Source organism: Conger conger, chromosome 1 (assembly GCF_963514075.1).
Source record: "Conger conger chromosome 1, fConCon1.1, whole genome shotgun sequence".
Taxonomy (NCBI): Eukaryota; Metazoa; Chordata; class Actinopteri; order Anguilliformes; family Congridae; genus Conger; species Conger conger.
In genome coordinates this window covers 69,497,325-69,522,653 of record NC_083760.1, presented here as the reverse complement: position 1 = coordinate 69,522,653, position 25,329 = coordinate 69,497,325, and the positions used below count along the sequence as shown (strand labels likewise).

General features: G+C 43.1%; 1 protein-coding gene across 7 annotated transcripts in view; it reads left to right on the top strand.

The window, feature by feature from the left end:
- Positions 1–21,984, top strand: part of pals2a (protein associated with LIN7 2, MAGUK p55 family member a) — a 28,879-nt gene extending 6,895 nt beyond the window's left edge. The window contains exons 2-16 of one of the 7 annotated variants that reach the window (XM_061237751.1): positions 526–610; positions 1,281–1,373; positions 2,128–2,266; positions 4,077–4,207; positions 12,034–12,152; positions 14,573–14,725; positions 15,145–15,300; positions 15,473–15,700; positions 17,796–17,927; positions 18,490–18,586; positions 19,244–19,312; positions 19,621–19,782; positions 19,927–20,129; positions 20,476–20,604; positions 20,778–21,984. In XM_061237751.1, the coding sequence (XP_061093735.1) occupies positions 4,177–4,207; positions 12,034–12,152; positions 14,573–14,725; positions 15,145–15,300; positions 15,473–15,700; positions 17,796–17,927; positions 18,490–18,586; positions 19,244–19,312; positions 19,621–19,782; positions 19,927–20,129; positions 20,476–20,604; positions 20,778–20,954 (1,656 nt within the window). In that variant the 5' untranslated portion in view covers positions 526–610; positions 1,281–1,373; positions 2,128–2,266; positions 4,077–4,176 and the 3' untranslated portion in view covers positions 20,955–21,984. The remainder of the gene's footprint in view (positions 1–525; positions 611–1,280; positions 1,374–2,127; positions 2,267–4,076; positions 4,208–12,033; positions 12,153–14,572; positions 14,726–15,144; positions 15,301–15,472; positions 15,701–17,795; positions 17,928–18,489; positions 18,587–19,243; positions 19,313–19,620; positions 19,783–19,926; positions 20,130–20,475; positions 20,605–20,777) is intronic. The other 6 variants (XM_061237767.1, XM_061237758.1, XM_061237802.1 and 3 more) reach the window with 6 other exon arrangements.
- The last annotated feature ends 3,345 nt before the right edge of the window (positions 21,985–25,329 follow it).

Below are 25,329 nucleotides of genomic sequence, written 5' to 3'. Positions count from 1 at the left end.
CATGCTCTATGGATTCATTCATTGGTCTCCCTTTTGTTTTTGTTTTTGACAAATTATTCAAAGAACAACTTGCTTGTTCTGTGTGTGACACCATTGTTCCGCCTCAGGAAGCCATTCTCAGGCCCGTCGTAGCTGGAGAGCTGCACTGATTCTGGGCTATTGTGTGTGTGGCCCTGTGGACCTGTGGACCATGTCAGGTTATGTTTCGTGCATTATTCTCCCAGTTAATCACTTGGGAAAATGAGACCTTTCCACACCTAAATAAGCAGAAATATATGGTGGCCTCAATGGGGTGTTTTTTTTTTTGTGGGTTTGCGAGTGTCAGCTGAAGACTAATATGAGTAATCGCTCTATGTTCTCTTGGGGGCTGTGGGAATGGTACTGGACAGGTATGAGCAGGTGAGGTAGTGTCAGAGAGGGAAGAGGCCAGAAACACAGAGGTAGAGAAGCCACAGCGGGCTGACAGAAAGCACCATTCATCCCCAGACCCTGCTTATTATTCCCTGCTGTTTTCCATTTGGCCAGAGGAGAAGCCTGGGCTTTCAGAGCTGCTGTTGGCACGTGGGCGAGGGCTGGAGTGACAGACACACCCTGTCTGCAAGCACACTGTGTGAGTCTGAGCGGGTCTACACATGTCATGAACCTTTGATGCTAGTGTTTTAATCTGATTTCAATCTGGAAATGAGATAAACATGATTGCCTGTCAAATTGACCTTTACCCAGATGTGTCCCTGACTGTTTTTGTGCATTCAGTCCAGCCTGACCGTGACTGGAATGTGGCTGCTCAGTATTTTGTATTTGGATTCATTCAGTTCAGCAGGATTCCTCCCCTCTGGCCAGTGTGACCGAGGGCCCGAGGTCCATAGTGGGGAACGCACTGGATGAACGGCTGATGCAAAGTCATGAGGACTGTGCCATCAGCATCTTTCTGTTTCCCCCACGGGGCGCGTGACCAGCTCATCCTGGCTGGGCCTAATGCATGATGTAGTGTGCTCCCCAGTCACCATGGAAATGATGGCCTGCTCTGTGATGCGATGCTGGGCTTACTGTACTCAGTTTACCACATTCACAAACACACACACACACACTCACACACACACCGGACCATTACGACCCACACGCACGAGACCAGTTACGCCCCCCACCCTGCCGGACACACCAGACAAATCCTGCCGCAGACACACCCAGCACACACGCTCCAGACAGGCTAGCTGTTGATAAGCAGTGTGGGTGCTCAGACGGTGGTTATCCCGGGCTAATGAAGAGTCCTCTCTCCACAGGCTCTGTGTCAGCTGACAGATGAGAGGGGCGTAGCAGCAGCCCTCGGGAGCTGGACTTTGGATCAGCCTGCAGCATCAGGTCCGGTCCCTCAGGTGAGTCATGGAGCCCGTGCCTTCTCTCCCATCTGCTTTTATACACTACTTCCTGCTCAAAGTCTAATCGTACACAGGGCAATTATGCTATAAATACAAGCCTGTAAATAAAGACTCTAGTTATATAAAGCTGCATTTCTAACAAGTCTCTTCTAAACACAGCAAAAACTAAAAATGGGCCAATCTCAACAAGTATTCTATTTAAAATTAAATTTCTTTTGCTTTTTTTGCGAAATAAAATGAACTGCTGCTGAGGTGAGACAGTTTGAATCATTTCAACATCTGCAAATGAGGTAAGACAAGCAAACAGTATCTTACAAGAAACTTATATTTTCTACTCGAGAAGAAATAAGATTTTAAGTCATTAGCAAACTACAACACTGTTGCACACTTGTATTTTCCCAGTGAGGTTAGTGTTTTCCTTCATTCTGCATTGGGGACACCATGTGGAGCTTTCTTCGCTGTTTGTTTTGGATGTTTATGTACAGTTGGTTATTTTAATATCCTTTGAGGAACAAATCCCTTCTTTCTTATACTCTCCTGCACTGGGCACATAGTCAGCTGGGTTCCCTACTGCACTGGAACATCAGAGCCTGTTCCCATCTCTCTCTGGTCAGAAGTCCCAGGATCCTCCTTGCCTGTGCGTGGTGGCACACAGGAAGTTGTCACAGTGTGAGATGGGACACCCTGCATCCTGCCTGTTTTTGTGTGAAGTGGACTCATCCACTGAGGATTCATTCTGTGCTGTTTTCAGGGCTGCTTGGCTCTGTCATCCGGGGTTTCATAATCTAAACATGTCCTGTAACTGCGAAATGGAACTGGTTTGAAATTAACAGGATTGCCTAAGGCAAACGTTTTGAAGCAGTCTGATCTGATAAAGAGGGAGGATTAAGGTAAGGATAGAGCATGATGTGTATTACACGTGTGCTTTACAAATCATGAGCTGACTCATAACAGCGTGCTGTCATTGGCTTATTCACAATGTTGATATTTTGCATTGTGCATGGAAAGTATTGGTCATAACCACATTCCTACAGAATTGATGACAGGTTGAGGTTAACTTTACCTTATGCAGTATATTGTACAGTACATTGTATTTTCATTTTTTTCTTGCAGCGAGTGTTGGTTACGCCTAGCTTATCCTAATTCTGAATTCTGCTCCACAAGGTCACCATCATGTGATTATTACACAATGGCTTGCATCAGTGCTCACTTTCTTCAGCACATTCATTTTTGTTTCAGATTTCTGGCTTAACCTTCTAACATGTTGTAGCTTAAATGGGCTGTGTAACAGTTGGCTTTGTATTGTTTGTTATTTTTGTTGTATGACTTATGTCCTGTTTTCCATGGAAGAGAACTTTGTGGGCCTGCACAGTGTGGGGGTGTTTACAGGCAGTGGGTCTTCAAGACGCAGCCCAGAGCGCTGGGGGTTTTGAGGCTGGTGTGCAGACAGGTGGAGCTTATGAAATGAGATTGGTTTTGCTTTGCAGCTGTGTGTAGAGGTTGAACTTATGTTTTATAATTTTATTTATTTATATTGAGTTTGATATTGATATTCTCAAACCCAAAGACAGAATGGACGATAAAATGGCAAGATTCAACAGGAAACATACAACAAGAATACCAGAAAAAAAGGAAATGGTTCAAAATGAATAAATAAATTACTGAAACGAAGAGGCAAGACCAGGGAGAGGTGGAAACCCAGGAAAGAAAAAAGGGAAGTAGGAAAAGCCTAGGGGATAGAGTGAGGGGACTAGTGTTTGGAGAAGAGGTATGTTTTTAAGTGGGATTGTAGAGATAGAGATGTAGAGATACAGGAGATGTTGGAAGTAGTGAATTCCAGAGTTTGGCGGCCATGGCACTGAACAGCCTGCCCCCCATAGAAGATGGTCTCTGGTTCTGGTTTTGGGATCTGCAGTGCCAGAGGCCCTGCGGTTGCAGGCAGGGGTGTAGGGGAGGGGAGGAGTAATCCAGTGCGGTTTATTAAACCGCTGCCGGGATGGCAAAAACGCTCTACATTGGAATCGCTTTTTTAAGAAATGTGTATCTCTTATGGAAAAAGCACAAGGATAATTTACCGTATTGCTTTACTTTTGACGGCAGAGATTGGTCAAAAATATTGTTTAAAGTAATTTTGAACGAGTCGGTAATTAATAAAGCTCTTGCCTCTTGTAATAGCCTTCATGTAATATGAGCTCTTGACAAGAACGCAACATCTTTACATTACATTTACATTGATTTAACAGACCAGCTTTTCCAGAGCAACTTAGCATTTCATGTTACTTCTAAATGTCAGGTTGTTTGTGTGTCATGCAGGCGAAAAAATTAAAATGCTACTGTGTAGTGTCAGTGCAATAGCAACTTCCAGTAGATCTTTGTTGAACGTACTAATTACCTGGCTGATGCAATGTTTTCTGAAAAGTAATATTTTAACAAAACACTCCCTGCTTTCTTTATATTTTCAAGTGGCCTATTTCTTCAGTATGAAAAGTAACACCAGCTTTACAGTGTCTCTTGAATGCAGGAGTGGAAAAGTGATCAGAGCTTCAGTGGCTAGCTGCTTGGCTTTAGTGATCCATTGACGACAGCGTGGGGATGTTGGGGAAGATGGCGTCAGGCCGTAGGGGCAGTTGTCTCAGGTTGTGGCGGGTGAATGTGGGACGCTGGACTCATGTGGGATCTCTGCCTCTCCCCGCTCTGCAGGCACGCCCTTTTTCAGTGCCGTTGAAGGTCCACAGAGACGCCGTTGCTTGTTTGAGTCTCTGCACTCTGCTGTGAGATTGTCCTGTGTGCTATAGGAAAAATGACTGTGGCCAATGCCAATTCCACCACAGGTAAGCTGGTGAAGGACCCTTACTGGTTGATTTTAATCTCATACAATAAGGTTTGTGACTAAATGTAGCCCAAGGAATGGCTATTGCAGTCCATACATTCACTGTGTGTGTGTGTGTGTGTGTGTGTGTGTGTGTGTGTGTGTGTGTGCAGTTGATTGTCTTCGTTAGGCTGGTTACATAAGTTTGCCCATGATGAATGACAGATGGGAGGGGCATGCGCTATGACTGACAGTAAGAATGTTGCTGACCTTCCATGAATGAGCTGCATCAGCCGGTACGTTCTGACCTCTAACAAACCGCTTCTAAAGGTGGTAGTGGTTGTGACGGACCTCTTTTAGCCTCTGGGTGACGATTTGTAAGCATGTGGCCGTGTGCAGTTTGGTCTGCTGACTCATTAAAGGGGCTTGTTGCTTGGTTGACCCCTTGTCTGAACCACAATGCCTGATTGGAGCTCCCAGCCAGGGGCAGCTTGATTCCTGGGGCTCTTGACTTGAAGGGGCTTTGCTTGCGAGATGAGGCTGGGAGCTCTGGAGCTGTAGGACCTGCCAATGCTGGACACGCGTTAAACAGCCATGAACAACGCGGAGGCCTGTCCTCTGCATCACTGCGACCGCTCCTGAGGTGACTGTAGTGTAGGGCTCTGTGTCCGCGTGCTTTTACGTTCAAATACTTCACATTTATTTGACATTTTAGTCAAAGTAACATCGCTGCAGAGAGGGAGTGCTCTGTGAACACAGCAGTTTATTCCTGCAATGAATCGAGTGCCTAAAGCCCAGTGGAAAACGAATGTGCTGAATGAAGTTAAACTTCTCTTACACTTTACAGTGTTGGGAAGCCAAAACAATTAAGAGAGAGGGTGACAAGAGCATGTGTGTGATTTTCGCTGTAGTAAATGGGAGAGACTCACGCACTATCGGAGCGTAAGCAATTATGCATCTTTTTGGCCTACAAAGTATAAATGTGTGCTGCTGCAAGAGGTAAGCTATTGATTTCTATCGTATCATATTCCGGCATCAACAATATGACATTCTTGTGAATTACTACGGTACCTCTTGAATAGGAGGTTAACAGCAGCTGTTAACGCAAGGCAAATGGTAAATGGTTGGCATTTATATAGCGCCTTTATCCAAAGCGCTGTACAATTGATGCTTCTCATTCACCCATTCATACACACACTCACACACCGACGGCGATTGGCTGCCATGCAAGGCGCCGACCAGCTCGTCAGGAGCATTTGGGGATTAGGTGTCTTGCTCAAGGACACTTCGACACAGCCCGGGCGGGGGAATCAAACCGGCAACCCTCCGACTGCCAGACGACTGCTCTTACTGCCTGAGCCATGTCGCCATGTCGCAAGGCCGATTTAGTATAAAGATAGTAGTGCGCTGCTAACCTTCATCAAGGCAATTGTTTCAAAAGGAAATGCATTCATCATCTGGAAAGAGCTCACATTAGATTCAAGTACTTCTAAATGAATACTCATCACAACATCAAATGCAAAAACAGTTATCATTTTCAGGGTTAGGAACACTGTTAGGGTTCAGGAGCTTGGGGAGAGTTTGTCTTTGTTTGGATGATCCAGTTCTTTTCACCAGTGGGATATAGCAATTCATGATATTTGATTTGTTTTTCATCAATTTTAATTGAAACGATCCAATATTTCAGGGTGCTCCTGGAGCCAGAATTGTATGGGCCAAAGGTCTGCAAAGTGGCAAGTTTAAGGTTGAACCAAGATTAAATGTATGTTTAGCAAGTTGGGCAAGGGTTAGCCAAGTTATTGACAAAACATTGAAAGTGCTTGTGTAACATTTCACACTTGAAAATAATGAAAAGGGCAATTGGAAATACAGCGGTTATAGTGGGAAAATATACATGAACCCCAATGTGCCACACTCACGTGCACACACACACACACGCACACACACAATGTGATTTTGGCAGTTATTTAATTATAGTATATTGGTTGCACCTTGTATTTTTCATTAGATGATTTTCCGATTACATTTCTTTCTGAGCAGTTAAGAATCTGCCAGCAAATTCTTGTTTACTTGAATAAACGGTCCCACCCGTAGTGCTGACAGGAGAGGGAGGGTGTACAGTGCTTTCAGCAAAGCAGTCTGCTCTATAGAGGAACTCTGTTTATTTCATCCACTGGGGAATTTTTTCTCACAACTGTTTCACGGTTTTTCTCCCCACTATGGAGTTTTCAGAAAAGTGTGGAGTTAAAAGAGAACCTAATTATTGGGAGAATATAACCTATTTACCACAGCGTGCTGTGGCTTGTTGACGTGCAGTGAAAGTAATTTAACAGTAATATTTGTCAAGGTGACACTATTCATTGATCATTTTGGACAAACTCATTGGTAATTTCACTCTTAATCAGTTGCTTTCCGAAAGTGTAAAGTTCAGCTGGAGAGCACGACTGCTTTCCAGAAGAGATCACGCCAGAAGAATGTCACTACTAGATTGTGGTGGTTTAGTGAACTGTGGAATGAACAAATAGGCCTCATTTCTCCAAATATTGACATGAGCACATTCTTATCATCTCTGAGGTCGTAGGGATGTCTGTTTGAGGCCTCTCATTTATTAACTGGGCTGTTTGTAACAGTGAGCTGGCGGATCAGGAGAGTCGATGCCCTTCTCTGCCCCTCTCATACTAAACTTGTAGGTCATGGTTTCAGATGTACCTGGCCTCTTTTGGGGTCAACAGATAAGGGGTTTCTGGACTGATTACAATTTGTTTTGCAAGTCATATGCAGATTTGACTGTAAATTTTTATTTCACCTTCTATAATTAATGGGCAATTGTATCTCATTTGTGAGCGACTTTACCTCCACTATAAAATACAGAATGTTTTTTCTCTAAATGGTGCAAAGTTAAACATGACACAGTTCTTAAAATTTGAAAGCAAAAAACTTTTATTTTTTACTGTTTCAAAATAATAAAAAGAGGAAAAGGGCCCTGTGCAAAAGTTTTGGAACCTTGTCAGTTAGTACTTTGTAAGCGCTTATAATTGCCCAAGGAGGAGTTACAGACAGCTAAGTTTTGGAATTTTACCCCATTCTTGGCAGAACATCTCTAGCTCAGAAATATTCTTAGACCTCCTCTATCCTCCTTGCATGTATGGCATGTTTGTGAGATCTCCACAGATTTTCAATAATATTCTAAAAGTCTGGGGACTGTGGTGGCCATCATTGTCTTGCTGAGATACCAAACCCCTCTTCAACATTGTTGTTCCCTCTTTAACTATTTCCTCTTCAAGTTTGGACTGACCTCCAGAATGTTTTGATATTTGGTGGAATCTATTCTTACTTCCATTCGCACAATATTTCCTGTGCCCCCAGCTGCCACACAACCCCAAAACGTAATGGATCCACCTCCATGCTCAACAGTTGGCATGCTGTTCTTCTCTACAAACGTTTCACCCTTTTTCCTCCAAAAGATACCTTCTTTGGTGGTGGCCAAAAAGTTAAATTTTGGTTTTGTCAGTCCAAAGCACATTTTTTGTGTGTTGAAGTCGTAGGAAAGACTTTTTTTTCAGCTCTTTTGCAGTGATGTGTGGGTTCTTCTGAGCATTTCTCACCAGGTCTCGGGCCATTCTATCTGAAAATGTTCTTCCAGACCTTGCCTTGACTTCAGCTATTCCATTTATCTTCCATTTTTTAATAATGTTTCTGACAGTGGAAATAGGGAGTTTGAAACATTGAGAGGGTTTTTTGTAGCCTTCTCCTTCTTGGGAAATGAGCCATCTTCATTCTGAAATGCTTGGACAACTGTTTAGAGGAACCCATGGTTGTTAACAGCAGACAGAACAGCCAGTGCAGTTGGATACTTTAAAAGGCATGGAGTTACTTCAGAGTAAAAAGTTCAGCCCTGGAATTATATTTACCTGACTCATTGAAGCCCTAACAAGTGTATCACTTGGGTCTGGACAGTAAAAAAAAAAGAAAAGAAAAAAAAGAAAAGTAAAATAAAAAGCGTTCCCTCACATACAGATTCATTGTAACACATTTAAACCAGGGGTGCCAAAATCTTGGCATACCACTGTAAGTATATAAAGCTTGCACATGATGTTCTGGGGCCCTGACACATCTTTCACACAAGTGGTTGATTTCCATTGGACAGGTGCCTTCATTGTTCTGAGTTGCCTTTTGTAGGCCCGAGTTGTTACCTTGGTTGTTAACCCAAGCTGTTAACATTTATTTTCTGTGTAATTCTAATGTATATTCTATAGTGAACCATACTGTAAATTATATATCCCTTGAAAGGCTTTGTTTGGGAGTCCTGTGAGGCGCACCTTACCCTTTAGTTTCTGTACGAGGTGTCACTCTGTAGTCATCTCTTGCTTGAGAATCAGTCATAAGGTTTTTGGTGGCACCTAAGGTGAGGTGGATTATTTAAGGTGTGTACTCATGTCCGGGAATGTGTTCAGATATTAGGTTGGTTAGTTTATTGTCTTTCTTGCTCTTTGGCTTGTTTTCGTCACCTGAGGCTGATGGTGAAATCTTGAAAATGCTTCTTGTGAAATATTTTGCATTGCAGACATGTCTTTGGTAATGAACAGAACATTTGTGAAAGCATTACTGGGGAGTCTACAGAACATCTGTGAAGGCATTTTTGGGGAGTTTACAGATCATGTGTGAAGGCATTTTTGGGGAGTGTACGGAACATCTGTTAAGTGTGGTGGTGGCTCTCTTGGTGGAGATGCTTAATCCCTCTTGGTTTCTGAAGGGAGTTTTAGATTGGGTGGTGGCCAGGTATCCCATTAGAGAGAGCGGCATTTCCTGCTCTCCCTTTTAATAGATTTTTCCACACAGTCTTTTATTCAAACAGATTTAGCCCAAACAGCACAGCAGCCATGCATCACTAATGATATCAGACTCTTGACTGTTTAAGTGTTGCTTACGTTAACAAAGTGTAACCGGATCAGAAAGATTGACATTATTAAGCAGTGGAAGCAAAAGGCGAAATTGCCTTAAGACCTGTGATCCAAATGACCAAGGACTGGAGAAAGAGGGAGATGGTGTGCAGGGAATGTTCTGCGCTTATTTTGACTGCAAAACTGACTCCACTCAGCTAATTAAATGCATTTACTGAGCCTAGTCACACTGTTGCCACATTATAACCACAACTGTTGATAGTGTTCGCGTGTTCTGCTGTGACTTCTAAAACAGCTAAAAATAAACCACACAAACCAATCACTTGACAGAGTACAACTATTTAAATTCAGCACTGGATTATGTTCTTCCTCAAGACTACCTTGTGTGTTTTACACCAGGTAGGAGGTGTTCCCATATATACACACATGCTAAATTAGGGAAGGACAGTCCTGCTTCGGAAATGCCCTCATTACCCAACTACTCGGGCTGTTTTGGTTGGATACTGCCTTTGACTAATGTATTGTCAGTGGCTTTTGAATCATTGCCAAGATAACATTACTTGTCTGAAGTGGCATCACATCATTAATTCATCACAATGTTGGTGTACAGTAGTAAATGATTGTGCTAACAGACATATTCAGGCACATGCAGAATTACAATACACTACTTTCTGGATGGGCTCTTCTTGATACGATGAAGTTAAGAAGCAGGTTCTGTTATGTTCCTAGGAACAAAAACAACCGATTACAAGGAACTAACAAAAGATGGCCACTTTGCAAAAATAACCCCCAAAAAATGGGAGGAAATGGAAGCATAGCCTTTTTTCAAAATATACCCGACTGTAGCTGTTACAATGCAACTACGACTGTATTACAGAAAGCCAAAAAACAGGAAGATAATTGAAATTTATAACTTTAAATTATTTTAACTGTCAGGTAAAATTTCTCCAAATAAAACACAAACCCAGCCTGTTTTACATAACAGAGTCAATTCAAGCCAAACGAAGATGCATTATCCACTCAGGGAGAGCGGGATTCTCTAAGAGAGAGGGCAAGCAAACACTCCAAATTTGCTCTTTGATGCAGGAGTTGTCTGTGCATGTCTGCAGATGCCGTGATCTTGGTGCCATATCAGGGCGGCATGGGAACATGTATGATGGAGATGGCCCAAGTGGAAGTTGTGAAAGTTATGATATGAAAGTTCAATCTCAGTTATCCATCCCAGACACCAATCATTATCATCATAAACAGCCACAACATAAACTCTGATGCTTGTAATGTCAAGTGAGTCCTGAAATGAACACACCCTTTCAATCCTGCTTTGAGTGTGCTGAAAAGGGCCCCAATTTGTTAGTTGAGTGGGTGAAAGCTGTGTGAAACCATTGTAAGAAATTGGTGATACAGGGCGGCCTGTAGCGTAGTGGTTAAGGTAAATGACTGGGACACGCAAGGTTGGTGGTTCTAATCACGGTGTAGCCACAATAAGATCTGCACAGCCGTTGGGCACTTGAGCAAGGCCCTTAACCCTGCATTGCTCCAGGGGAGGATTGTCTCCTGCTTAGTCTAATCAACTGTACGTCGCTCTGGATAAGAGTGTCTGCCAAATGCCAATAATGTAATGTAATGTGATCTGAAACCATGTGAAGCTTTAGATGAGCAATGATATCTTGGCAACCTCTCAAAAACCCAAGACCAAGCTTTCTGGAGTTGATGATGACATTATAACTGGTAAAAATTCTCTATGACCTGTAGTAATGGAGATATGGCAAGTCACAATAATTACCCAAAACTTGGTTAGCCTATATTTCTCTTAATGATCTGAGATGAGTGTAATTTTGGTTCAAGGGGTTTCTTCTAAGACAAAACCACCATGCCAAATCTGTGATGGTGTGGTTCATAATTGTGACCTGGACTTTCCTGTCTTTGACTGGACCAAAGGTGGTGCTTCAAAAATAGAACATGGGCTACTTTCTTATTTCAACATGGGTGACCGGCCCATGGCAAAACCAGAAAAATAAATAAATTGATTCATCTTCTGGCTGTCCGTGTGTCATGTGGTTTGCCTTTTCATTTGCGTGTTCAATGAGGACAAATGCTACCTGAATGAAATGGTGCTGCAAGATAATGTGGTTATTTTCAACATCATTAAACTGTATATTTCAAGGCTCAGAGACTGGCTGCATGAATTTCTCTCGATTGGACATGACATCTTGGGAATCAAGCAGTGAATGAAACAAAAGTTTGGGTTGTAGCATGCCAAGATGAGTTATCCTGATGGTGCTTACCACATTTTGTCATATTGAATGCTGGCCCTTCCATCTGGTGTGCTGAAACTTGACCCTGCTGGTTTTTCGCACTGACGCCGCTTTTCCCTGAGGTCTGTCATGACCGTCTTGTTTGAAAGACCTATGAGGCTCTGAGCCAGGTCTAAGTCTGCATATGAGCTACCATATAATGAATGAAAAGGCCGACTGTTCAGTTGAATGGAACAAGCTCATTTGCAATGCATCATCAACACAACTTATTTGGACTTCATTTTAAAAACTGGAATATATTCTATGTTGCTGTTAAATGTGCCACTCCTGCCAACTGAACTTCAGAAACGTAGGCTAAATTAACATTCTCACTTGGATTTTGTGATTTGTCAGCGATCACACTGCTGCGTTACTTAGAATTCAGATGTAAATGCATTTCATTATGAAAAGGAAATGGGCTACTTCATGTTTTGACTGAGCCAAAAATAATTATTAGCTACATGCTGAGTATTTACATAGCATTATGAACCATTGCTTCTTCATTGCATTTGGGTTATCCTTGCATCCCATGTGGTTACCAGTGTGTTTCACTGCAGTAGTGTGTAGAAAACATGGATTCTCATAAATGTGATCCAGATGGTGAGTGTGTGGCAGTAAGAGTGTAATATGGTGTGGTGCCTTCTCTCCCACAGCCATGCAGCAAGTCCTGGACAACCTGGGTGACCTGCCCACTGCCACAGGGGCCAAGGACATCGACCTCATCTTCCTAAAGGGCATTATGGAAAGCCCCATCGTCCGCTCCCTAGCTAAGGTATCCTATCATTCTCCCTACAGCCCTAAACTGTCCCATTGCACTGTGAAGTGAATTGTCCTTGACCTCCACAGGTTAAAATTAATTTAGCTTTTTAGACCATATGCTGGAATTATTCCATGAACAAGAAGCACAATAGCCCTGTGCAGGACAGATATTCTCATTTATAGTAACATAAATAGTCAGCAGCTCAATATTTTAGGAATACATGTAGAGTTTGGGATACAAATTACTTTCAAAGGATGTTAGTACTTTCAAGCCTTATTGCATCATTTGAAATAGCCTTAATCAAGTCACAGTGACCACAAAAATATCAGCTTGCATCAGCGTGTTCTGGACCTAAATGCTAGTCATTTCTATTACGGAAATCATTCTCTGAACATTCACCAACTCCCCTTCGTGATTTAAAGTAATGATAAATAAAAAAAATAAATAAAAGATTTCAAAGTTGATGTTCTCAGGCTGGGCATCACCCACCCATCTTGGGCAAAATATAACTTGGAAAGTAATGTTTACTTCAGCTTTGGGTATTTTGAGAAAACAGCATTGCCTTGTGTTTTTTGCGGTTTGGACATTTAGCTGAAGAGTCTGGAGCACAAACATCTAGGCAAACACAAACAGGAAGATGGTTTCTTTTGCCACCAATTTTCCCCAAATACCCTCTTTCCACATCAAGTGTTATGGTAAAGAGAGTGGCTTTCTCTTAAATTGACATTGCATCCCTAATTCAACACAAGTTTTCTCTCTGATCTTATTCATACCTTGGGTCTAAATTAAACCATTCCAGTGGTTTGTATGCAACCCTCTACAATCCTATCCCACTGTAGACAACAAACCAAACTTGTTGATTCTTCCAAACATATAATCTTTTCCCTTCCAAGTCCCCACTAAAGCCCACTGGGCTGACACTGGCCTAGCCAGGCATTTACTGAATTGAGTGAGGGGGAGAAATGCTCCAGAACGGTGGTTCAGAAAACCTGCCAGGAGTGACATGTTGGTTATTCATGGACAGACTTTCCCTGACTATCTTCATGAAGCAGAAGGCATTACAGGTGAATGCCAGATGTGACCGCATAGTCTCTTGTTTTGATATACATTTCCAGGATGTGGCGAAAACCCTCTGCTGGCAGTGTTGGATGAGTGCCTATTCATGCAGTTTTGTGTCGGTGTTAAAAGATGCTGAAGCCTACCATAAAATGCATACAGTATGCTTAATTGCATTTGAAAGTCAGTATCAATGGACAGAATGTGACATTTGAAACATACACTTACTGAGCACTTTATTATCCCAAAAAATAACTGGACAAAATAATATAAACATAGATTAAATTGTCATTTTTTATACTTGGTTGCATATGCTTTGCATGCCATGACTTCCTGATGCCTGTGACCTATCAACATAATCTGGAGTCTGGGTATCTTATTTGCTGAATCTAGTCCCACACCTCAATTCCCATAGAGATTCATTTAAATGCAGGGAGTTTTAATATCGCTTGTAGGACAACCTGAAAATAAGATATCCTGATGGTGTTGGTGGGTCACGGACATCAGGAGGTTGTTGCATGCGAAGGATATGCGGTATCAAAAAATGACAATTTAATCTATGATTATGTTCATTTGTCCAATTATTATGTATAAAACGGGCTGTAATTCCTACACCATTCACCTGAGTTAGATGTAAATACCCTCAAATTATAGCTGAAAGTCTGCACTTTGAGCTCATATTCGCAATTCACTTCCAACTCCAATATCCTGTGGTAGACAGCTAAATCAATCATGTCAATGTCCAAATATTTATGGACCTGACTGTATATTTTGCGTTTGCTGTCTGGCAATAGCATGTTGTAAGCGCGGTCTTAACTCTTATTGTGTCTGGTTCCGTCTTGGGTTAGCCATTACATTTTTATGACTTAGGAAATGATAGCCAATGGGAGAGCTGTTAACGGTCATGCTGATTTATACATTTACTGTGGTGAGAACCATGTTGTATAACAGGCAAATGAAATGAAGCTTTTGCATAACACATCTAGTTTGTATTCTTGTATAACTTGTGTTTCTATAGTTTTTACATGGAGTAGAAAAAGCCTTCTGGTTGTAACTTTTTTTTTTTTTATAGCAGGAACAATATCTCAAGGGAGCACTATATTAAGGCCTTAAACTCACACTGGAGCTCTTGCCTATTTGCAGATCCATTAAGAAACCGTGCCTACAGTAGCAGTAGATGGGACAGATGGGAATAATTTCATACAGAACTCTCATCTCTGTCTAAATGCCTTGTCTAACCGAGTATAGTGGCTAACAGGCCTATAAGCACAACTTTACCATTAAAGCATAAACAGTGTGCAACAAATGAGTTTATAGAGCAGCAGTAAAAATACCTAGATGAAAATGCACCATAGCTTGACTCCTGATGCCCACAGGCTCATGAGCGATTGGAAGATGCAAAGCTGGAGGCTGTGCGGGACAACAACGTTGAGCTCGTGTCTGAGATCCTGGAAGACATTGATGGCCTGAACAGCCAGGACGGCAACGCTGCCGAACTGTCGCGCATCCTCAAGGAGCCACACTTCCAGGTACACTTAAACCAAGGAGGAGCTGTGACGGTGGAGGAAAGGGAGAACAATGGGGAAGAGTGAGTCACTGAGACCGGAAGGGAGGGAGAAATGTGGTGGTGAGGATGACTTGGTGAAGGACTTTGCTTTGTGAAGATGCAGAATGCAGACCTTTTGGTTTAGTCCGTTTTTGTATTTGGTTGAGAAATGAACGCCATGGTAAAGGATTATGTTCCTGGATATTCATTTACTGTGTACTTTGATTTCCCATTTTTGTTTCCGTGTCCTCGTCAGATTTTTCTGTCGATAGTGATGCCTGGATCCTGTTGTTTTGCGCACCAGAACACAGGAGCCAGTGGTTCTGCAAGGCTGATCCATACCTGCAGGACTGTCTGCACTATGGGTTATTTCCCTGCTGATTTACGTTTTCTCCCCTTCAGTCGCTGTTGCAAGCTCACGACATGGTGGCCTCCAAGTCCTACGAAGCCCCACCCTCTAATTCAGAGGTCACCAATGACATCACGGCGAGCAACACACTGATGCACACAGACTCCATACGAATGATAGGAATTCAGAAGAAAACGGGAGAACCCCTGGTGAGAGGAGCATTTGGGAGTAAGATGGCGGGTAGTTTATGTTTTGCAGGGATCTAACTACTTACGGGTTCTATAGCACCACTGTGGTGACCGGCCCTGTATGGTGCACATGACTGTGCCCTGCTGTGTGTTTGTGAGGTGGTGTGTGACACGATGTGTCGGTGTCCTTTAGGGCGTGACATTCCGGGTGGAGAAGGGCGACCTGGTGATCGCTCGGATCCTGCACGGCGGGATGATCGACAGGCAGGGCCTCCTGCACGTCGGTGACATCATCAAGGAGGTGAATGGCCACGATGTGGGCAGCAACCCCAGAGAGCTGCAGGAGCTGCTGAAGGACTGCAATGGAGGCATGACTCTCAAGATCCTCCCCAGCTACAAGGAGTCCCCAGCTCTGGCACAGGTCAGAGAACACACACACACGCGCGCACGCACACACACACACACACATACACACACCTCCATACGCCAGTCACTCACTGTATAATCTCCCTCTGTGTAGGTCAGCTATGCTCAGCTGTTACGCACATACCTCCATAGCACTGACAGAGGGTGATTTACACGCGTATACCTCCAGAGATCAGAGAGAAATTAACACATACAGGAACTGAACACTGCACATTTCATGCATGGGTTATGTAGCTTTATATGTCATTATTGTCCATCACTGGAGATCCAATCCTGAGAACGTTAGAGATGCCTTTTGATTATACACATTCTTGGCTAATCCACTACAGAGCCATGAGGATCTGCCCAAATCAGAACTTCATTGATTTGGAGTAGATCCTCATGGCTCTCTAGTGACCCCCGGACTTTGTAGCAGGTGGTCAGAAAAAGGCTAATGGGTGCTTGTCAGTGGCAGATGGTGAGCGGATCAGCTCCTCTGAAGTCAGCTGTCACTGTGACCTCTGTGACAAACCACAGGGTAGCTGTACCCATGGTGTTGATTCCCATGGATGCAGTAGTCCAATGCATGCATGCACAGCTTACTATGTTGGACAGGACTGGTCTTCTGAATGTGTAGCAGGGTTAGCTTGGCTAGTTTGCTAGGAAACCGAAAGCTCGTAGCAGGTTACCACGACACTGCTCCACGATGACTTAAGCCTCAAATTCAAAAGAACTGACTGGTAATGCGTTCGTCCAACAAATATTTAGATGAGTGAGAGGCTGGGGTTCAAATCCCACCTCGGACTCAGGCAAAAATCTCTCTCTCCTTACAAATGCATGACTGAAACATGGAGATTCTAAAACAGGGATTCTGGATTCTGGCCCTTGAAGCCAGTAGTACAGCTGAGTTATATCTCTGCATTAATCAATTCATGGACTATCCGGTAGGAGAAAAAAAACGAACGGTACTGATATGAGTATCTCCCTGTTCTGGAGCCTCATTGTATCTAGTTCATTGTCATTCCTAGCACTATCCATTGAGGACACTGCACTGGATGTGCACATTGCTTAAGTACCTTTCCATCCGGGCACGTCAATCTTCAAACTGGCTTCGATGTGCACATCAGAGGGCCTAGTGTCCCCATCTAGTCACTCTATCTACAGAGCAGACACTCCTCTCTCAGCACCGTCCTTACTTGGAGATGCCAAATCCTGCAGCCGGGGGTACACAGTCATTCTGTAAGGGGATACAGCCCTCATGCGGAGGGCTGAAACTCAAACCTTTGAGCCCTATAAATAACAGCTAGCATGTTAGCCTGGGCTCCACGCCCCCAAGGAGCTGGTACGGAAGCAGCCCCGTGCACCGTCACATCACACTCGGGAGCCCAGCTCTTTCCAGCAATCTTTCAAACAGCTGACGGGAAGTCATGAAGAGCAGTGGCAAGGATGTATTATTAATAAATGTAATAAAAGCAGTTCCACCATGTAAACGGACCATCTGTTCTTCCTGTATTCATGGTCGCTAAGGGGCCATGAATGGTCTGTATGTTTGTACAAAGGGAAAGCAGTTGAGGAATTGGTTTTCTCGGAATAGGAAACACTTCATGGGTGTCACCTTCTGAGATCTTAATTTGAGAGTGTAAGCTTCTTTAGCGACAGAGGGCGAATCCTGACAGAACTACAGGCCTCCATTAACTGGTTAACCCCTTTGCATCCCAGAATAGCATGAACTACCATGTCGGGATACTGTGATATTTTACACATGGCTTTCTCCTAATTGAGCCTCTTACCCTTGGTCCTGGGGACACGCATTGTTTGCATATCTTTCCATTCAAGCGTGTAAATCGTCAAGCTGTCTTCAGGAATGCAGGACCGAGGTAATGGTATGGTCCTGTAGGGGGAATGTTAAAGAAGGGATTAGTCAAAGGGAAATTTTATTATTATTTGTTTTTTATTAGCATTCATCATTGTCATATAGATTATGTAAATTTCTGTTGGTAATTGTGCTGTTATATGTCACTCTAATGTTTTCAAGACATTTATGTTCATGAGCATTACATCTTTATGGACAAAAATAGAACTTTTGTCAATGCAGTTGTCTTGTCTCATAGATTTTTCTGAAGCCACACTTCAACTATAATCCAGAAAATGATAGTCTGATTCCCTGCAAGGAGGCTGGGCTTGGCTTCTCCAAGGGGGAAATTCTTCAGATCGTCAACAAGGAGGACCCCAACTGGTGGCAGGTGGGCGAAGCATGTATTTACAACTGTATAATTCAAGTGCCTTGCTCAAGTTTACTTCACAGCTGCACCTTTTCAAAGAAGTGGAAGATAACAACTGAAACGGTTTACAACTGAAAAATGTTATAATTTTATAGTTCACTGCATTTATATAGCCTTTATGTATCTTATCATTTCCAAATGGGATTTGCTTTGGCAATAGTGCAACTTTAGACAAGTGGCAAGGCAAATTTATTTCTGCATGACACTTTTACAGTGACACTTGACGTGTCGCTTCACATTCCGTTCTCTGGCATCGTGAGAACAATGTGCACATTGCACATTGCCTGGTTCAGATTTTGCCCAGGTTTGGCTACATATTCCATTCCTGGTTATAATGTAACTAATAATCTATGTAGCTAGCTATTTGATGGATCAGACTGCATTGAAATGACACCATTGGTATTTTTATATACAGTGATGCATAATCCAGCCCCATTTAGCAGGTGGTTTTATGAGCGCTCCATAAATTGTGGGGCTGCAGAACGGTCTGTTGGCCCATCTCTTAAGAGCTTGCGTCCCTCAGGCACGTAATGTAGTGGGAGGTGCCACAGGACTGATCCCAAGCCAGTTTTTGGAGGAGAAAAGGAAGGCCTTTGTCCGGAGAGACTGGAATGGGTCAGGTACGTACTCAACGCCTCTCGTTATCCCCCCAAAAAACTGTATATTGCTTCCCTTGATCCTCACAAAATAAGGAATTTGAAAGTTCTGCCTGCAATGTAATTGCAATGGACGTTCTCACACACACGCACAAAAACAGAATTTACTTCTGGGCTAACTAAGTGGTCATTTAACGTGAATATATATATAATTATGTAAAAAATGTTAATTGTATTGCAGGAAACAAATGTTATTTTCTGGCAAGCTAACAATTACTGATTATACTTCAGTATTTATAACATCATACATGAAAAATAAACAGAAATGATGTTTTATGAAAAATCGCCAAATTGCATCTGAACTTTAAATGCCACAAATTCATCATCATCATCATCCCCAGGCCTTATTTTGAATTGCCTGTTAAACTCTTCTTTCTATGGTATGCACTAAATGTTTTAGCATCTAGGTACTCTTTAAAAGGACGATGATAAAGGATATTACAAGCTGTTGTAATCTCAGAAACATCTGTAAATATTTAAAATGTCCTCGCTGAGCAGCCAATAACTGGCTGAGCAGTCAAAAACATAGACTAAACCTGAAAAAGTAAACTGTCCATTTATGTGCTGAGGATGCCCTCTGCTGGTCAAAGAGAGCTCTCACACTTCTTGTGTCCTGCTCAGGAATGCTGTGCGGTACAATGACTGGGAAGAAGAAGAAGAAGATGATGTACTTGACAGCTAAGAACGCAGGTGCATATAGGGCATGCTGCTCAGTCTTGCTTAATTATCAATTATGGTTTCCTTGGCTTATTCGCTTATTCAGCAGGTCAGAGGAAGGTCAACACTTGATTTACCTGATGAAGGCTACAGCATACAAGAGTTTTTGACTTTAATCAAATGAGTGATTCACCTCCTCTGGCCAATTTTTTTGAGCACCATCTCTACTTTGTTGATGGAGCAGAAATCCAGCCAGATATCTGTAATTATGTATTCCTCTGCTTGAATCATGGCATGCAGCTTGCCAGAGTGCAGTGTGTGACCACTGTGATTCCATTCAGAGTTTGACCGTCACGAGCTCCAGATCTACGAGGAAGTGGCCAAAATGCCCCCGTTCCAGAGGAAGACGCTGGTTCTGATCGGAGCGCAGGGAGTGGGCCGCCGCAGCCTGAAGAACCGGCTCATCGTACTCAACCCAACCTTCTTCGGCACCACCGTCCCATGTGAGTCCAGAGAGCCGGTTCTGCCAATGATGCAAAGTACCTGAGCCAGACAAAGGAACCACTCCCTCCCATAGCAAAGCAGGAGGACGGGCAAACACCTGTTCCGCACCACCTCACTGCCCCCGCTCTGTCTCTCCTCCTCAGTCACATCCAGGCGTCCCCGCGAGGAGGAGACAGATGGCCAGTCGTATCGCTTCGTCACACGGGTGGAGATGGAGAGCGACATCAAGGCCAGCCGCTACCTGGAGCACGGCGAGTACGACGGGAACCTCTACGGCACCAAAATAGACTCCATCCTTGAGGTGGTGGATACGGGCCGGACCTGTATACTGGACGTCAACCCACAGGTCAGAACCAGAACTGGACCTTCAACCCAGGGGCAGAATAATGACATTTTTCAGTGCTGTTAGTGTGAGCTTGTAGCATTTTCTAGTGGTTGTGTAGGTTTATCTTGAGCTTGTGGTGCAGTACAGAACATTTAACTCTGCCTGAGATAGTTTTGATTTTCTTCGACAAAAGTCACTCTATTTCAGTCATTGCAGGCTGAAAGTACAGCTATAACAAGTTACTGAATGATGAATGACTGAAATAAAATGGTTCCCTTGATAAGTGTCTGCTTACCATGTAAAAACTAAATGACATTCTTTGCAGAAATCCTGGTTGATGGACGTTAATTGTTTGTTTGGTCTGCAGGCACTGAAGGTTTTGAAAACATCGGAGTTCATGCCCTATGTGGTGTTCATAGCGGCCCCAGAACTGGACACATTGCGGGCAATGCACAAGGCTGTCGTCGACGCAGGAATCACCACCAAGCTGCTCACGGTCAGTCTCCTCTGTGACCTCCACCTCCCCAGGGCTTAAAAGGAGGGCAAGCAAGTAGAGTACAGACACTGCCTCAGAGCTATGTGTGGAGTCCAGGCACATATTAAATGCCTACCTCTACCTCCTTTTCTGTTCTCCCTCTCCCTCTTTCTCTTCCTGTCCCTCCCTCCCAGGACACGGATCTGAAGAAGACGGTGGATGAGAGTGCCAGGATCCAGAGGGCGTACAGCCACTACTTTGACCTCACTATTGTGAACAACAACCTGGACAAGGCCTTTGAGGAGTTGCAGGCCGCTGTGAACCGGCTGTGCTCAGATCCACAGTGGGTCCCGGTCAGCTGGGTTTACTGAGCTCTGAGCTCCAGATGAACCACACCAACCTCAACTGGGGCAGCGGCAAATGATGTGGAGCCACGCTCAGACCACGCACAGTTCAGCTAACTGTACCCCGCCAGAGAACCCGCTGTACACTACGCAACTTTTTTTTACTCAAACCGAAGGGAAGTGTACTTATTTATTTAAATTTTTATAACTTTTTATGGAACAACTTTCTACTCATATCTACTTGGAAACTAAACGATATCAAACAAAGCAGAGAGCACATTTAGTTTTTTTGGATTTGCTTTTTTTTGTATTGCAGTTGTACCAAACAGATGCTGTATTTTGATCTCCTTATTACAAGAAAAGACTACTCAAAACTATTTATTTGAAAAAGGGTTAAGAGTGTGGTTTTTCTAGGACAAGTCACTACAGCATGTTAAGAGTACAAGGAACTTTGTCCCTAATCAAACCGTTTATAGTTCGTCACTACGTTAACGCCACTGTGTCTCTAACTGAGCCTTGCTAATTGTTCATTCTTTCCCAATCTTACATTTGAATCTAAATCCATGCTGTCCAAACTTATCTAACCCATAATTCACATTTCATGTACTTTAAACCAAATAATTGGCAGTGTTGGCAAAAAGCTCAATATGTAGTTTAGATATTGCCTAAAACTTTTTTAGTTTGTTTTTGGGATCTGATTTATTTGTTCTTTGTGGCATAGCTAAATGAAAGGATGTGCTTTAATCATTGTGATATCTGTGGTCTGAATTACTGCTCCTTTCACAAGGCTATTGCCTCCACTTTGCTCTGTGGTTGTATGTGTATCTTTCAGGTTTTCCTGTTCTGTGTGTAGGGTTGTCTCCTGTTTCTGAGGCACACATTTCCTCCAATCATGGGGGGCACGGAGGAAACGAAGCTCCTCCCTAGTCATGTCTTTAGATGTGTCATCACCACCACCTGTTTTCATCTGATGGACATGCTAACGCTACACATTAAAATGAAGAGACTTGTATTTTAAGATGTTAGTAATACTGAAATAAATTTACTGGAGATTTCAGAGAGCATTTCCCCTTTGCTTTTAGAAAGTAATATTTTGAAATGGTACCAAAATGTGTTTTAATTATGTCTATTCTATTGATTATAATTCTATTTAAATTATTTGAACTTGGTGTTAATGGTATCAATTTTCACATGCTCATTTAATTCGAAGCAACTTCTATAGTGCCCTCCATAATGTTTGGGACAAAGACCTATTATGTCTTGATTTGCCACAATTTTAGATTTGGAATCACAGTTAACATGTGGTTGACGTGCACATTATCATGGGGGTATTTCTATACATTTTGATTTCACCATGTAGAAATTACAGTGGTGTTTATACATGTTACCCAGGTGTGTTTAATTGTCTCCTTAATGCAGGTATAAGAGAGCTTTCAGCACCTAGTCTTTCCTGTAGTCTTTTGATCACCTTTGGAAACTATTATTTCTGTTTATCAGCATGAGGACCAATGTTGTGCCAATGTTATAGAAGCCATTATGAGACTGAGATACAAGAAAAGAATGGTTAGTGACATAGGCCAAACCTTAGGCTTAACATAATCAAAATTAGTAATGACAAATGGACTGGCAGGCCAAGGAAGGCTCCACAGTTGATGTCAGAATAATTCTCTATCATAAAGAAAAATCCCCAAACCTCTGTCCAACAGATCAGAAACACTTTGGGAATCAGGTATGGATTTGTCATGACAACTGTTCGAAGACTTAATGACCAGAAATACAGAGGCTACACTGCAAGGTGCGAACCACTGGTTACCCACAAAAACAGTACTTACAAGAGCAACCACAGTTCTGGAAAAAGGACTTGTGGACAGATGAGATGAATATTAACTTGTATCAGAGTGATGTAGTGAAGTAGTAAAGTATGGAGGAGAGCAGGAACTGCCCAAGATCCAAAGCATACCACCTCATCTGTGAAACACGGTAGTGAGGGTGTTATGGCCTGGGCATGTATGGCTTACCTTTCTTCATTGATGATATAACTGCTGATGGTAGTAGCAAAATTCATTCTGAAGTTTTATCTGCTTAAGTTCAAGTGAATGATTCAAAACTCATTGGCCGGTGGTTCCTTCGACAGCAAGACGATGATCCCAAATATTCTGCGAAAGCAACAAAGGAGCTTTTTAAAGCTAAGAAATGGGGACTAGCCCCTGAAACAATCATGCGCTGAAGATGGCTGCAATACAGGCCTGGCAGAACATCACCAGAGAAGACACCAAGCAACTGGTAATATCCATGAATTGCAGATTTTAAGCAGTCATTGCTTGCAAAGGATATGCAAGAAAATATAAAACTTTCATTTACATAACATTGCTGTGTCCTAAACATTATGGTGCCTTGAAATGGTGGTACAATGTATAAACACTGCTGTAATGGTGAAACCAAAATGTATAAAATCTGACGGTGTGCACTTTAACATTTATTTATTACAAATCTCAATTTATGGAGTAGGCAGCATGAATGGTGCAGTGGATAGCACTGCCCCCTCACAGCAAGGAGGTCCAGGGTTCGAATCCCGGTCGGCCGGGGCCTCTCTGTGTGGAGTTTGCATGTTCTCCCTGTGTTCGTGTGGGTTTCCTCTGGGTACTCCAGTTTCCTCCCACAGTCCAAAGACATGCAGGTTAGGCTGATTGGAGAGTCTAAATTACCCGTGGGTATGAGTGTGTGAGTGAATGGTGTGTGTGCCCTGCAATGGACTGGCGACCTGTCCTGGGTGTATTCCTGCCTTGTGCCCAATGTATGCTGGGATAGGCTCCAGCCCCCCTGCAACCCTGTTCAGGATAAGCGGGTTAAGATAATGGATGGATGGATTTATGGAGTACACAGGGAAATAAATAAATGGGTCTTTGTCCTAAACATTATGGAGGCCACCGTATGTACAGTGCATCCGGAAAGTATTCACAGCGCTTCACTTTTCCCACATTTTGTTGTGTTACAGCCTTATTCCAAAATGGAATAAATTCATAAATTCATCAAAATTGAGCTCAGGTGCATCCTGTTTCCACTGATCAACCTTGAGATGTTTAAACAGCTTAACTGCAGTCCACCTGTGGTAAATTCAGTTGACGACATGATTTGGAAAGTCACACACCTGTCAATATAAGGTCCCACAGCCGACAGTGCATGTCGGAGCACAAACCAAGCATGAAGTCAAAGGAATTGTCTGTAGACCTCTGATACAAGATTGTCTCGAGGCACAAATCTGGGGAAGGGTACAGAAATTTTTTTGCTGCTTTGAAGGTCCCAATGTGCACAGTGGCCTCCATCATCCGTAAATGGAAGAAGTTTGGAACCACCAGGACTCTTCCTAGAGCTGGCCGCCCGTCTAAACTGAGCAATCGGGGGAGAAGAGCCTTAGTCAGGGAGGTGACCAAGAACCCAATGGTCACTCTGTCAGAGCTCCAGCGTTCCTCTGTGGAGAGAGAAGAACCTTCCAGAAGGACAACCATCTCTGCAGCAATCCGCCAATCAGGCCTGTATGGTAGAGTGGCCAGACGGAAGCCACTCCTTAGTAAAAGGCACATGGCAGCCCGCCTGGAGTTTGCCAAAAGGCACCTGAAGGACTCTCAGACCATGAGAAACAAAATTCTCTGGTCTGATGAGACAAAGATTGAACTCTTTGGCGTGAATGCCAGGCGTCATGTTTGGAGGAAACCAGGCACCGCTCATCACCTGGCCAATACCATCCCTACAGTGAAGCATGGTGTTGGCAGCATCATGCTGTGGGGATGTTTTTCAGCGGCAGGAACTGGGAGACTAGTCAGGATTGAGGGAAAGATGAATGCAGCAATGTACAGAGACATCCTGGATGAAAACTTGCTCCAGAGCGCTCTTGACCTCATACTGGGGTGACGGTTCATCTTTCAGCAGGAAAACGACCCGAAGCACACAGCCAAGATATCAAAGGAGTGGCTTCAGGACAACTCTGTGAATGTCCTTGAGTGGCCCAGCCAGAGCCCAGACTTGAATCCGATTGAACATCTCTGGAGAGATCTGAAAATGGCTGTGCACCAACGCTCCCCATCCAACCATCATATTCAAAAAGACTTGAGGCTGTAATTGTTGCCAAAGGTGCATCAACAAAGTATTGAGAAAAGGTTGTCAATACTTATGTACATGTAATTTCCTAGTTTTTTTTTTAATTTTTAATAAATTTGCAAAAAATTCAAAAAAACTTCTTTCATGTTGTCATTATGGGGTGTTGTGTGTAGAATTTTGAGGAAAAAAATGAATTTATTCCATTTTGGAATAAGGCTGTAACATAACAAAATGTGGGAAAAGTGAAGCGCTGTGAATACTTTCCGGATGCACCGTATTCCCAAATAATGAACTGTTACACAAAGTG